Source organism: Tursiops truncatus, chromosome 1, assembly GCF_011762595.2.
Source record: "Tursiops truncatus isolate mTurTru1 chromosome 1, mTurTru1.mat.Y, whole genome shotgun sequence".
Classification (NCBI taxonomy): Eukaryota; Metazoa; Chordata; class Mammalia; order Artiodactyla; family Delphinidae; genus Tursiops; species Tursiops truncatus.
The window spans coordinates 53,571,584-53,587,670 of NC_047034.1; the positions used below are offsets into that span (position 1 = coordinate 53,571,584).

A 16,087-nucleotide genomic window follows, 5' to 3' on the forward strand; every position below is an offset into this window, starting at 1 on the left:
AGTCATGAAGAACCTAGGGGTAAGACGGGAATAAAGACACAGACCTACTAGAGAATGGACTTGAGGATATTGGGAAGGGGAAGGGGAAGCTGTGACAAAGTGAGAGAGTGGCATGGACATATATACACTACCAAATGTAAAAAAGATAGCTAGTGGGAAGCAGCCGCATAGCACAGGGAGATCAGCTTGGTGGTTTGTGACCACCTAGAGGGGTGGGATAGGGAGGGTGGGAGGGAGGGAGATGCAAGAGGGAAGAGATATGGGAACATATGTATATGTATAACTGATTCACTTTGTTATAAAGCAGAAATTAACACACCATTATAAAGCAATTATACTCCAATAAAGATGTTAAAAAGGAAAACATTTGTGCTTGGGGTTTTCTGAACTTCTTGGATATGTGGTAAAATGTCTTTTTTTGTTGTTACTTAAAAAAATTTCAGCCACTGTCTCTTCATGTATTTTGATTCATTTTATATTGACCCACAGCCCACAGATGCTCTGTTTTCTTTTTTCCCCTTTGTGTTTTAATTTGGATACATCTTCTGATTCACTGCTTCTTTTCTTAACTTGTATTTCATGTTTTAATGAACCCATGGAAATGATCCTTTGTCTCTGATGTTGTGATCTTGTGGAGTTTTACCTTGGGCATGTGTGACTAGTATTCAACAATGAACTTGATGAGAACACTATGTAGACTTTTTAGGATTTTCTTCTTGTAGCTCGTCCGTCTCTGGTGTTCTGCCCTGTAAATTCTTTCCCCTTTATCCTTCCTGAACTCAGCAAGATTGTGGTGCTCTGCTTGTGTGCTCCCTCCTTGGGCCTGTGAAACTTTCTGTGAAGGCAAAAAGCTGAATCTATGATAGTGTTCACTTCATTTGTTCCCCTTCCCTCAGAGATCTCAGTACTGTGTTGCTTAGTGTCCAGTGTCTAAAAGCAGTTGCTTCATTTATCTTATCCCTCTCCCCCATTTTCTAAGTGGGTATAGTAAGAGGGTAAGTTCGTGTCAATTAAATTTTGACCTCCAGTGCTAATCATGAGCTAATCATGTTCACATTGTTCATTCACCACCCAAGCCTCCTCTGCTTTGTTTTACTTTGTCATATTTCTTTGATTCTAATTTTTGCTTCATTTACTTTGACATATTTGAAAATTGGGTTATATGTTATAGATGATGGAATTAAGAAAAATTCTTCTTGGCTAGGTGGCAGTTGGAGGTAGCTATCATTTCACACAGATGTGTCAACAGAGAAAAATGCCTGCCTCAAAATATGAATATATATTTCAGCAGATTGGAAGAAAGTCTCTCAGACAATTGTGAATTACTGTTTTATTCCCTGTGAACTAAATGTTTGAATGTGGGAGAGAGAGGTGGAGGAGATTTTGGAATTTGGTGAATTAGAAGTGTTTAGCAGCATTCCTAAAGCTGGAGTCAAATGTAGGTGAGCTGGCTGAACGTAAACTTGGCTTACAATCCCAAGAACAGTAGCTTTTAGTTAGTTCTATTATGGATTCTCTCAGTAAAGGATACTTTACCAAAGTAATAGACAATATTATGTGGAAAAATCTGCATATCAGTGACTTAGTCAAAAAGTGATTCAGAAAAGCTAGACCCTGAAGAATGAGAATTAGTTGGAAAACCTAATTATTATTATTATTTTTTAAATTTCATTTTTATTTATTTATTTATTTGGTTGGTTGGTTGCGTTGGATCTTCATTGCTGTGCGTGGGCTTTCTCTAGTTGCATCGAGTGGGGGCTACTCTTCGTTGTGGGGCGCGGGCTTCTCATTGCGGTGGCTTTTCTTGTTGCAGAGCGTGGGCTCTAGGTGCGTGGGCTTCAGTGATTGTGGCACATGGGCTCAGTAGTTATGGCTCACGGGCTCTAGAGCGCAGGCTCAGTAGTTGTGGCCCACGGGCTTAGTTGCTCTGAGGCATGTGGGATCTTCCCAGACAAGGGATTGAACCCGTGTCCCCTGCATTGGCAGGCAGGTTCTTAACCACTGCGACACCAGGGAAGTCCCTGAAAACCTAATTATATATAAGTATATGTGTGTGTGTTTTTTCCACAAGAGTGGTGTATGATAAAACTTGTTTAAGTCTAAAAGAACTTTTTAGAAAAGGGTAAAATTCCTAACTGATAAGAAAGTATTATCATAGTTTAATTAGCAGAGTTGTTTCTTTTTTAGTTGCATATGATGGTACAGCTTATTATTGATGTCATTTTTAGATTCTGTTGAATAAGGTATTGTATTCCTCCCCTTACTTCATTTCTTATTCTCCTGACCTCTTCTCTTGGTTTTCTATTCTATTGTAATTTATATATGTTTTTGAATGTGTGTATACCTGTGAAATATATTTTTTTGTATTTTAATTTTATGTAAATTGTATTGTGTCACAGATCTTATTTTAATTTCTATTTTCACTTGACAAAATATCCAGCAATGGTGCTCCATGTACCTTTGGTTCATTCCTTTTGACTGTTACATGATGTTTTGTAGTATTTATCTAGGTACATTTTATTTCTCCATCCTAGTAATTTTGAGCATTAAGGCTGCCTCTAATTCCCTACTGTAACAAGAAGTATCCAGTTTGTTGCAAGTATCCTCATAGGTATTCCCTGTTGACAGATGTGGATGTTTCTCTCTTAGCTGTACACACACATGCACAGACACACATATATATACATAAATGGAAACACAGCTATACGTATATATTTACATGTATGTACACACATGCTACACATATACTCCAGGATGTGTATATATTTATATCTGTACCTATTTACAAATAATCTCGAGAGTGGGATTGCTGGGTCATAAGTATATGAATATGCAATGTAAGTTGCTAGTTAGAGTAACTCTTCATGAAGATTCTTGTTTCTCCATATCCTCCCTAACATACTTGATATTCTAATTTTCTAATAACTTAATGGGGATAAAGTGTTATTTTTATTATTTTAATTCACATTTTTTGATTACTAGTGAGTTGGAACATCTTTCTACGTACTTGAAAGGCAGTGTGTTTTCCCCTGCTGTGAATTAGGAATTGACATTCTTTCCCATTTTTTCTATTGGATTTTCTGTCTTATATGTTGATTTACAAGAATCGCTTGTGTTATGGTGCTACAAGACACATGAATGGTCACAGCAGGGGCTTTAATCCATTTGTGATTTCTTCCCCCTTTTTGATGCTGCCACTTTGTCAGATGTCCATAAAAAGTTTTGAGGGGTGTCCATAAACATTTTGGGGGGTCTGTATAAAGTTTTGGGGGTTGTATAAAATTTCAGGTGTCTGTGTAATGTTTGGCCTGGCTGCCAATTCATATACTTGCTATGCTTGTACTTATGCTTAGGTCTTCTGGCTCATCGTCCTTCAATGCTATTGATAGGCAGAGTAGAAGGGGTTCTAAATTGTTTGTTTACAGTTTTTCCCAGAACCTACTCCGGGTATGTTCTTGCTATTCAAAATTGGGAAGAGCTGGGAGTTGGGAATTCCCTGGCAGTCCAGTGGTTAGGACTCACGCTTCCAACTGCAGGGGTCACGGGTTCAGTCCCTGGTTGGGGAACTAAGATCCCACCTGCCGCACAGCATGGCCAAGAAAAATAACAAAAACAAAAACAAAAAACAAAATTGGGAAGAGTTAGTTGTGTTTTGTTAGGATCTCCTCTGTATTTCTATATTTCCTGCATATTTCAACCCTTTCTTGGGAAGAGGAGTGATCAGTTAGTCCTTTTCTTCCTTTATTCTATCGTAGGTATTTCTTCAAAAAAAATTTTTTTGTTTTTGAAGTACAGTGTCTATTGAATGTGTACCATAAAGTCAAAAAATTGTAACTCAAATCACTGTAAGTCAGAGACCATCTGTTCAAGCTTTTTGCCCAGTTTTTTAATTGGGTTGTTTATTTTTCTGTTGTTGAGTTGTATGAGTTCTTCATATATTCTGGGTATAAGTCCCCTCTTGGATATGTGATATGCAAATTTTCTCTCCAGTTATGTGGGTTGTCTTTTGAGTTTTATGACAATGTCCTTTGATGCACAAAAGTTTTAAATTTTGAATAAGTCCAATTTATCTATTTTTTCTTCTGTTGCTCATGCTTTTGGGGTCATATCTAAGAAACCATTGCCAAGCCCAATGTCATGAAGATTTATTGTTCCTTTTTCTAATAGGAAAATTCTTCAGGTTTTTAGCTTGGGTGGATTCTACTCTTCCCACATTTGTATCATTGCTACAGATTTTTCCATTTTTTTTTCTTTTTGTGTATTCTGCCATTTATTTAATATTGTATACCAGGAATTGTACTAAGTACTTAGTAGATATTTTGTTAATCAGTACAGTGATTCTGTGATGTAAATATCATCCCAGTTATACCAAAGAGGAAACAGGGTTAGAGAGATTAAACTACTTGTCCAAAGTCAGAAAGTTGTAGGTAGCATAGCTAGGATTAATTTCAGTTGAATTCCATTTTTATTGGCAGTCTTGACCTTTAATGTGGTTGAAAAGCTAGCTTTTGGTGAAAAGAATGGAGACTTTCTTCTCTTTAATTCACATGGTATTCAGAAGCCATTCCTTAAAAACTACTTATTGAAACTGATCTGATAGTAATTTTTAGGTACTGCATGCAATTTTTACTATTAGTGGAACATATTATATGACAAGTTATATCATGTCCTGCTCTTCGTTTTTTTTTAAATAAACTAATAGGTGATAGAGCTCTATGTGAAACAAACCTATTGTCAATTCTTTTTGTTTTCAGGCCAAAATTTTTGATTCATTTTTCCCTCATACCCAACATCTAATCCATAGGAAACCAAAGCTCTACCTTCAAATTATATTTAGATTCTGACTAACCCTATTGCTATGCTACCCACTTAGTTTAATCCAGCACCCAAATTATTATAATAGCTTCTGTTTCTACAATTGCTTTCCTTAAGTCTTTTTTCAACATATAGGGTAGCGTGATCAAGTTCATCAGTGTCAAATCATATCACTCCTGTGTTCCAAATCCTTCAGTGAATTTCTGTTTTATTCACTGTAAAAGCCAAAGTCCTTAACTTGATTTAAGGAAGTTCTTTGATATGACCCCTTGTTACCTCTCTGGCTTCCTATTCTACTATTTTCCCACTTGCTTATTCTACTCTAAACTGACCATCTTGCTAGTCTTTGAACATGGCACCTCAGGATATTTGCACTTACTCTTACTGCTAGGTTGTGGTTGCCCCAGATTTTTGTGTGGATCATTTTCCTGCTATCTAGAAATAGTTACTCAAATGTCAACTTCTCATTGAAGCTTCTCTGACTACTCTATGTAACCCAACCCAACACTTCCTATCCCCCTTCCCTACTTAATTTTTTCCTTATCATTTATCACTATCTAGCCTTACTGAATAAGGTCATTCTTATTTATCTCATTTATTAAATGTGTTTTCCACTAGATTGTAGAACCATGAGGGACTTTTGTTTGTTTTATTCACCTCTCTGTCCTTGGTATCTAGAACAGTGTCTGGTATATAGTCAGTACCTAATATATAATTTGTTGAGTATATGACTGTTTTAAGATTTTTGGAATTTTCTGAGAGGGTATTGATAAGTATTCACAGTTGATTCATTCTGGTTGCTGAGGCCAGTCCTAAAAATACTTATTGTTGGCACTGTTGGAAGTCTAGACTGAGAGATCAGTCTGTTAAGATATTTTGCATCTTGCTTCTAAGCTTCATTTAATGCAGTATAAAACAGATGTGATGATATTGTTACTCAGACTTACAAACATACTTACTTTGGGAACAGAAAGATCTCTTCCCCCAAATCTTAAAAATACTTTATTAGTGGTTTAAAAGGTCGGTGTATTAATATCTAGACCTTCTGTAATAGAAGAATTGGAATGTTTACTCTTGTTCACTTAACAGCTGAGTTTTAGAAATTAACCATTATTGGGACAACAGAGTTTCATCCAAAGGAACAGTTCTTTAAAATCAAAATAATATATGGAGTTATTATGACAATGTGGTGTTGGCAAGAGTAGACAGTTCAATATGAACGAACAGAGAGTCCAGAAATAGACCCACGTAAATGTAGTCAACTGATCTTTGACAAAGTAGCAGAGGCAAAACAGTGTAGGAAAGATAGTCTTTCTAGCAGATGGTGCTGGAACAACTGTTCATCCACATGCAAAAAAAAAAAAAAAATCTAAAAACAGACCTTATCCCTATTCACCAAATTACCTCAAGATGTATCACAGACCTAAATGTAAAATGCAAAGCCATTAAATTCCTAGACAATGACAGGGGAAATCTAGATAACCTTGAGTTTGGTGATGACTTTTTAGACACAACACCAAAGGCATGATCTATGAAAGAAAGGATCAAAAAACAAAACTTCTTTAAAACTAAAAATTTCTCCTCAGGGTGAGAGACACTGTCAAGAGAATGAAAAGATAAGCCACAGATTTGGAGAAAATATTTCTAGAAGACAGATCTCATATAGGATTTTTATCTAAAATATACAAAGAACTCTTAAAACTCAACAGTAAGAAAGCAACCTGATTTATTTATTAAAAATTTTTTTAAAAAAATGTTTATTTATTTATTTTCTTATTAGTCACCCATTTTATACACATCAGTGTATACGTGTCAATCCCAATCTCCGAGTTCATCACACCACCACCACCACCCCCTGCCACTTTCCCCCCTTTGGTGTCCATACGTTTGTTTTCTACTTCTGTGTCTCAATTTCTGCTCTGCAAACTGGTTTGTCTGTACTGTTTTCTAGGTTCCACATATATGTGTTAATATACAATATTTGTTTTACTCTTTCTGACTTACTTCACTCTGTATGACACTCTCTAGATCCATCCACGTCTCTACAAATGACCCAATTTCGTTTCTTTTTATGGCTTAGTAATATTCCATTGTATATATGTACCACATCTTCTTTATCCATTAGTCTGTCGATGGGCATTTAGGTTGCTTCCATGACCTGGCTATTGTAAATAGTGCTGCAATGAACATTGGGGTGCATGTGTCTTTTTGAATTATGGTTTTCTCTGGGTATATGCCCAGTAGTGGGATTGCTGGGTCATATGGTAATGCTATTTTTAGTTCCTTAAGGAACCTCCATACTGTTCTCTATAGTGGCTGTATCAATTTACATTCTCACCAACAGTGCAAGAGAGGTCCTTTTCTCCACACCATCTCCAGCATTTGTTGTTTGTAGATTTTCTGATGATGCCCGTTCTAACTGGTGTGAGGTGATACCTCATTGTAGTTTTGATTTGCATTTCTCTAATAATTAGTGATGTTGAGCAGCTTTTCATGTGCTTCTTGGCCATCTGTATGTCTTCTTTGGAGAAATGTCTATTTAGGTCTTCTGCCCATTTTTGGATTGGGTTGTTTGTTTTTTTAATATTGAGCTGCATGAGCTGTTTATATATTTTGGAGATTAATCCTTTGAATGTTGATTCATTTGCAAATATTTTCCCCCATTCTGAGGGTTATCTTTTCATCTTGTTTATGATTTTCTTTGCTGTGCAAAAGCTTTTAAGTTTCCTTAGGTCCCATTTGTTTATTTTTGTTTATATTTCCATTACTCTAGGAGGTGGATGAAAAAGTGTCCTGCTGTGATTTATGTCAGAGTGTTCTTCCTATGTTTTCCTCTAAGAGTTTGATAGTGCCCAGTCTTACATTTAGCTCTCTAATCTATTTGGAGTTTATTTTTGTGTATGGTGTTAGGGAGTGTTCTAATTTCATTCTTTTACATGTAGCTGTCCAGTTTTCCCAGCACCACTTATTGAAGAGGTTGTCTTTTCTCCATTGTATATTCTGCTTCCTTTGTCAAAAATAAGGTGACCATATGTGCATGGGTTTATCTCTGGGCTTTCTATACTGTTCCATTGATCTATATTTCTGTTTTTGTGCCAGTACCATATTGTTTTGAATACTGTAGCTTTGTAATATAGGCTGAAGTCAGGGAGTCTGATTCCTCCAGTTCCATTTTTTTCCCTCAATACTGCTTTGGCTATTTGGGGTCTTTTATGTCTCCATACAAATTTTAAGACTTTTTGTTCTAGTTCTGTAAAAAATGCTACTAGTAATTTGATAGGGATTGCACTGAATCTGTAGATTGCTTTGGGTAGTATAGTCATTTTCACAATATTGATTCTTCCAATCCAAGAACATGGTATGTCTCTCTATCTGTTGGTATCATCGTTAATTTCTTTCATCAGTGTCTTATAGTTTTCTGCATACAGGTCTTTTGTCTCCCTAGGTAGGTTTATTCCTAGGTATTTTATTCTTTTTGTTGCAGTGGTAAATGGAAGTGTTTCCTTAATTTCTCATTCAGATTTTTCATCATTAGTGTATAGGAATGCAAGAGATTTCTGTGCATTAATTTTGTATCCTGCAACTTTACCAAATTCATTGATTAGCTCTAGTAGTTTTCTGGTGGCATCTTTAGGATTCTCTGTGTGTAGTATCATGTTACCTGCAGACAGTGACAGTTTTACTTCTTTTTTTCCAATGTGTGTTCCTTTTATTTCTTTTTCTTCTCTGAGTGCCGTGGCTAGGACTTCCAAGACTGTTGAATAATAGTGGTGAGAGTGGACATCCTTGTCTTGTTCCTGATCTTAGAGGAAATGCTTTCAGTTTTTCACCATTGAGAATGATGTTTGCTGTGGGTTTGTTGTATATGGCCTTTATTATGTTGAAGTAGGTTCCCTCTGTGCCCACTTTCTGGAGAGTTTTTATCATAAATCGTTGTTGAATTTCGTTGAAAGCATTTTCTGCATCTATTGAGATGATTATATGGTTTTTTTCTTCAGTTTGTTAATATGGTATATCACATTAATTGATTTGTGTATATTGAAGAATCCTTGCATCTCTGGGATAAATCCCACTTGATCATGGTGTATGATCCTTTTAATGTGTTGTTGGATTCTGTTTGCTAGTATTTTGTTGAGGATTTTTGCATCTATATTCATCAGTGATATTGGTCTGTAATTTTCTTTTTTTATAGTACCTTTGTCTGATTTTGGTATCAGGGTGAAAGTGGCCTCATAGAATGAGTTTGGGAGTGTTCCTTCCTCTGCAATTTTTTGGAAGAGTTTGAGAAGGATGGGTGTTAGCTCTTCTCTAAATGTTTGATAGAATTCACCTGTGAAGCCATCTGGTCCTGGACTTTTGTTTGTTGGAAGATTTTTAATCATAGTTTCATTTTCATTACTTGTGATTGGTCTGTTCATATTTTCTATTTCTTCCTGGTTCAGTCTTGGAAGGTTATACCATTCTAAGAATTTGTCCATTTCTTCCAGGTGGTCCATTTTATTGGCATAGAGTTGCTTGTAGTAGTGTCTTAGGATGCTTTGTATTTCTGCGGTGTCTGTTGTAACTTCTCCTTTTTCATTTACAATTTTATTGATTTGAGTCCTCCCCCTCTTTTTCTTGATGAGTCTGGCTAATGGTTTATCAGTTTTGTTAATCTTCTCAAGGAATCAGCTTTTAGTTTTATTGATGTTTGCTATTGTTTTCTTTTTTTCTCTTTCATTTATTTCTGCTCTGATCTTTATGATTTCTTTCCTTCTGCTAACTTTGGGTTTTGTTTGTTCTTCTTTGTCTAGTTCCTTTAGGTGTAACATTATGTTGTTTATTTGAGATTTTTCTTGTTTCTTGAGATAGGTTTGTATAGGTATAAACTTCCCTCTTAGAACTGCTTTTGCTGCATCCCATAGGCTTTGGATCATCGTGTTTTCATTGTCATTTGTCTCTAGGTATTTTTTGATTTCCTCTTTGATTGCTTTAGTGATCTCTTGGTTATTTAGTAATGTATTCTTTAGCCTCCATGTGTTTGTGTTTTTTATGGGTTTTTTTCCTGTAATTGATGTCTTATCTCATTTCGTTGTGGTCAGAAAAGATGCTTGATATGATTTCAGTTTTCTTAAATTTATTGAGGCTAGATATGTGACCCAAGATGTGAATTTTCCTGGGGAATGTTCCATGCGCACTTGAGAAGAAAGTGTAATCTGCGGTTTTGGGATGGAGTGTCCTATAAATATCAATTAAATCTGTTAGGTCTATTGTGTCATTTAAAGCTTGTGTTTCCTTATTAATTTTCTGTTTAGATGATCTGTTCATTGGTGTAACTGAGGTGTTAAAGTGCCCCACTATTATTGTTACTGTCGATTTCCTCTTTTAGAGCTGGTAGCAGTTGACTTATGTGGTGATGTACTCCTATGTTGGGTGCATATATATTTATAATTGTTATATCTTCTTCTTGGATTGATCCCTTGATCATTATGTAGTGTCCTTCCGTTTCTCTTGTAACATTCTTTATTCTAAAGTTTATTTTATCTGATATGAGTATTGCTACTCTAACTTTCTTTTGATCCATTTGCATGGAATATCTTTTTCCGTCCTCTCACTTTCAGTCTGTATGTGTCCCTAGGTCTGAAGTGGGGCTGTTGTAGACAGCATATAATGGGTCTTGTTTTTGTACCATTTCATGAAGCCTGTGTCTTTTGGTTGGACCATTTAATCCATTCACATTTAAGGTCATTATCGATATGTATGTTCCTATTACCATTTCCTCAATTTTGGGGGCTTTGTTTTTGTAGGTCCTTTTCTTCTCTTGTGTTTCCCACTTAGAGAAGTTCCTTTAACATTTGTCGAGCTGGTTTGGTGGTGCTGAATTCTCTTTACTTTTGCTTGTCTGTAAAGCTTCTGATTTCTCCATTGAATCTGAATGAGATCCTTGCTGGGTAGGGTAATCTTGGTTGTAGATTCTTCCCTTTCATCACTTTAAGTATATCATGCCACTCCCTTCGAGTTTGTAGAGTTTCTGCTGAGAAATCAGCGTTAACCTTATGGGAGTTCCCTTGTATGTTATTTGTCATTTTTCCTTTGGTACTTTCAGTAATTTTTCTTTGTCTTTAATTTTTGCCAATTTGATTACTATGTGTCTTGGTGTGTTTCTCCTTGGGTTAATCCTGTATGGGACTCTCTGCGCTTCCTGGACTTGGGTGGCTATTTCCTTTCCCATGTTAGGGATGTTTTTGACTCTAATCTCTTCAAATGTTTTCTCAGGTCCTTTCTCTCTTTTCCCTCTGGGACCCCTATAATGCGAATGTTGTTGCATTTAATGTTGTCCCAGAGGTCTCTTAGGCTGTCTTCATTTGTTTTCATTCTTTTTTCTTTATTCTGTTCTCCAGCAGTGAATTCCACCATTCTGTCTTCCAGGTCACTTCTTCGTTCTTCTGCCTCAGTTATTCTGCTATTGATTCCTTTTAGTGTATTTTTCGTTTCATTTATTGTATTGTTCATCTCTGTTTGTTTGTTCTTTAATTCTTCTAGATCTTTGTTAAACGTTTCTTGCATCTCCTCGATCTCTGCCTCTATTCTTTTAACGAGGTCCTGGATCATCTTCACTATCATTATTCTAAATTCTTTTTCTGGAAGATTGCCTATCTCCATTTCATTTAGGTGTTTTCCTGGGGTTTTATCTTGTTCCTTCATCTCGTACATAGCCCTCTGCCTTTTCATCTTGTCTATGTTTCTGTGGCTTTTGTTCCATAGGTTGCAGGATTGTAGTTGTTTTTGCTTCTGCTAGCAACCTGATTTAAAAATGGACCAAAGGCCTTGACTGTCACCTCAGAAATATACAGATGGTAAATAAGCATGTGAAGAGATGCTCCATATCACCATAGCCATCAGGGAAATGCAAATGAAAATAACAATGAGACATCGCTAAAACACCTATCAGAATGGCTAAATCTTGAGCACTGACACCACCAAATACTGAGGAGGATGTGGAGCAACAGAAATCTCATATTTTGTTAGTGGGGATAAAAATGGTGCAGGTACTTCGAAGACAGTTTGGTTGATTTCTTACAAAACTAACCTACTCTTAGCATATGATTCAACAATTTTACTCCTTGGTATTTACCCAAAGGAGTTGAAAACTTAGGACTACACAGAAGCCTGCACAAAGATGCTTGTAGCAGCTTTATTCATAATTGCCAGATCTTGGAAGCAACGAAGATGTCCTTCAGTAGGTGCATGGATAAATAAACTACCGTATACCCAATCACTGGAATATTATTCAGCACTGAGAAGAAATTAGCTATCAAGCCATGAAAAGATATGGAAGAACCTTAAATGCATATTACTAAGTGGAAGAAGCCAATCTGAAAAGGCTACATACTGTATAGTCCCAACTATATGACTTTCTGGAAAAAACAAAACTATGGAGACAATAAAAAAATCAGTGGATGTGGGTAAGGGGAGAGAAACGAATAGGCAGAGTATAGAGGATTTTTAGGGCAGTGTAAATAATATGTATGATATTATAATGGTGGGTATATGTCATTATACTTTTGCCTAAACCCATAGAATGTACATGAAGAATGAACCCTAAGGTAAAATTTGGAGTTTGGGTGATTATGATGTGTCAATGTAGGTTCATGCTTGTTTAAGAAAAATGCCCTGTTCTTGTGAGTGATGATAATAGGGGAGGCTGTGCACATGTGGGGGCAGGGGAGATCTCTATACCATTCTTTCAGTTTTGTTGCAAATGTAAAGCTCCTCTAAAAAAATAAAGTCTTTAAAGTGGGGGATAAATATTGCCTCTACTCTGGGTTTTGGGTGTTAAGATACCTGCTTGAGCACCCACTGTACCAGTGTGAAATAAAATTTGTCTATCTCAGATCTGTTCTTCAGCATCGTTGTAGTTGCAAACTGAGATCCCAGAGCAGCCTCCACAGCTCATCCACATGTCCTCAGGAGGGAGCCCCACCCCTGCTTCCTTAACTTCATCAGGCAGGAGCAAGATGGACTCTGTTCCAAAAGAAAAATTACCAAATCCCCACATTTAGGAGATTTCCCTTTATTCTGAGTCTGGGAGAGTAAAGACTGACAAAACCAGTGCAGTCTAAGCCAGCACACTATACATGATGAAACTCTGAGCTTGTGCAACATTGAGATTTTATAACTTATTTATAACCTCACATTCTAAGATAGTATTTATGCCCAGGAAACTTTTCTTGAAGGGAGTGGGTAAATTTTCATTTACAGTTTAATTGTCCCGTGACATCAATAAGCATTGGATTTGTATACCAGTAACAGGAAACTCGATAATTACTGGCTTAAGCAAGTTAGGATTTACTTTTTCATGTAATGTGTAGTCCAGAGATTGACAATCCATGGATGATGCAACTGCTGAAGGATGTTATCAAGGAACCCATATCCTGTCTTCTTAGCTTATGTTTGTTGTCTTCATGATCTCAAGATGGCTGTTGTATCTCTGGAGACTTCATCAGAGTTTTTGGAGGAAGGAAGGGGGAAGGATAAAGGGAAATTGCTTCTTAGAAGGCTTTGCATTCTTCTGGTAGACGGTACCCTCTCAGAGATTGATAACCCCCTTTCCTTGGCCAGAACATGTGGCATAGTTGGTATGACTTAATATTTATCTCATGGTATCTGGAAGTAGAATAGAAGAGTGGTTGAGAACATGGATCTGAGTTTGAAAATTGGCTGTGTTACTTCCTAGCTGTGTGACTTTTAACATTCTGTGTCTCAATTTCCTTACCTATAAAGTGGGTCTAGTAATAGGTAGGTACCTATGCTGTTGAAAGGATTAAGTGAGTTAATATATGTCATTGTTTTAATGGACATGCATAGTTTGTGTTAAGTATTAGTTATCATTAGCATCTTCACTACCTAGAAGAGTTATTGAGATTGGAACTAAATTTTTCACTCAGGAAATTCGTTTTCTTTGAGATAGGAAATAGAGCATTTAGATGGTTTTGTACCAGGGATGATTGAAAAAGATGGTAGAACTTAAGCACTCGTGATTGCATTATACTATCAAAATTTATGGTCAGGGTAAAGTATTGGAGTCAGTTAAATTATTCATTTAATTCATCTTAGAACTTGATGGTGCTTAGGGCCATCTTGAACAAATTGTCATTTTACCAGCAGTCCCCTAACGTTCATTCAGCTCAATAGAAATTTCATCTCATCAGTAGAAAGTTTGAAGACTTAGCTATGTATTGAAATATGATTTTGTTGGTATTGTTACTGACTTTTTCCAATTTGTAATCACTCTACTTAAAAAAATGTATTAATTATTTTTCTATTCTGTTTTTAGCCCTATCTGCTTTGATATGATTGAGGAAGCATACATGACGAAGTGTGGCCACAGCTTTTGGTAAGATGATTTAATTTAGTGACATTGTCTTTTGGCAATTTTTAACTTGTGTGTAAATGTAGCCAGTGAGAAGTTATGCTTTTAAAGCTACTGTTGGTTATTTTGAATCATATTTCCTTGACCGATACACCTTTACAGGTTTGAGAGCTCAAGGCAAACATGTGGTTGCTGGTATAATTTCTGTGAAATACTTAGATTTACTATCAGCCTTATAGATGAAACTATAATAATAAACTTTTAGGTTTCTTAATTGTTTAAAGAGCTTTGACTGCTGTTTTAGGAAATTGGGGGGTGCTGGGTAATTAGGATGAAGCATGAAGCACCTTTAACTCACTTGTGGCGGATAGATGCGAGGGCCATTAAAGCAGGGTGGAAGGTCATTGGAAAAGGATATTAGAGGATTAAAAAGTTCTGTGTTCTTTAACACTTTGCTCAGTGCTGTCTTTAGGTTATATGTCATGCTAATCTGTATATTTTAAAAGATTTTCAGTTGTCATAAAATATACTTAACATTTACCATCTTAACCATTTTTAAGTGGAGTACTATTGAGTATTGTAACATTGTTGTGCAAATCAGTCTCCAGAATGTTTTTATCTTGCAAAACTGAAACTATACCCATTAAACAAGTGCCATTTCCCTCTTATCCCAACCTCTGTCAATCACCATTCTACTTTTTGTGAATGTGACTACTCTGGATACTTCATATAAATGGAATCAAACAGTATCTGTCTTTTGTGACTAGCTTATTTCACTTAGAGTGTGCTCAAGTTTTATCCATGTTGTAGCATGTGTCAAAATTTCCTTCCTTTTTGAGGCTGAATAACATTCCATTGCATATACAGTTGGCCCTCTGTATCTGCGGGTTCAGCATCTGTGGTTCAACCAACCACGGTTCCAAAGTATTTGAAAAAAAATTCCAGAAAATTCCAAAAAGCACAACTTGAATTTGCAGCTCACTGGCAACTATTTACATAGCATTTACATTGTATTAATTATTATAAGTAACCTAGAGATGATTTAAAGTATACAGTAGGATGTACAGTAGGTTATATGCTAATAGTACACCATTTTATATAAGGGACTTGAGCATCCTTGGATTTTGGTATCTATGGGGGTCCTGACAGCAATTCACTGTGGATACTGAGGGATGACCATATATATCATATTTTGTTTGTGCATTCTTCTCTCTATGGACACTTGCATTGCTTTCAGCTGTTAACTATTGTTAATAATGTTTCTTTGAACATTGGTGTATAAATAGCTTTTTGAAATCCTGCTTTCAGTTCTTTCAAGTATATACCTGGAAGCAGAATTGCTGGATCATATGGTACATCTGTGTTTAATCTTCTGCAGAACCTCCATACTGTTTTTCATACCTGCAGTACCATTTTACATTCCCACCAACAGTGCACAGGGTTCCAAATTTTCCACATCCTTTCCAACACTTGTTATTTTCTGTTCTTTTTTAATAGTGGTCATCCTAATGGGTATGTAATTTGTGTATGTTTAATTCCTTTAGTTTATTTACCTATTTATTTGATTGGAGGTGGTATATTCTACTTGTAGTCAGTCATCTCCCTAAATTATTTACCCTCTTTGTTTAGTATTTCTGTTGTGTTCTAATATATCTTATTATTCTAATTCATGTTGAAGTTAGACCCACAATTTTATACTGAGGTTGAATATGATATCTGGTAGGTTGATATCCATTAGTGAAGACGAGTATTGTCACCAGTTTGTAAGTCCTTTAGTTTGATCTGGAGTGCAGTGCTTTGTTGATAGGTATATCCAATCTGCCAGTCATTGAGAAAGAAATTTTAGAATAAAAATAGCTTCCTTAGCTTGCATTATCTATGTCCTTTATTAAAATAAAAGTTATTAAAATGATAAGAACA

At 36.0% G+C, this 16,087-nt stretch overlaps 1 protein-coding gene across 11 annotated transcripts in view; it reads left to right on the top strand.

The window, feature by feature from the left end:
• COP1 (COP1 E3 ubiquitin ligase) overlaps window positions 1–16,087 on the top strand; it is a 276,406-nt gene that overhangs the window by 23,786 nt on the left and 236,533 nt on the right. For all 11 annotated transcript variants that reach the window (XM_033854790.2, XM_019952343.3, XM_019952342.3 and 8 more), the window contains one exon: window positions 14,132–14,191. In XM_033854790.2, the coding sequence (XP_033710681.1) occupies window positions 14,132–14,191 (60 nt within the window). The remainder of the gene's footprint in view (window positions 1–14,131; window positions 14,192–16,087) is intronic.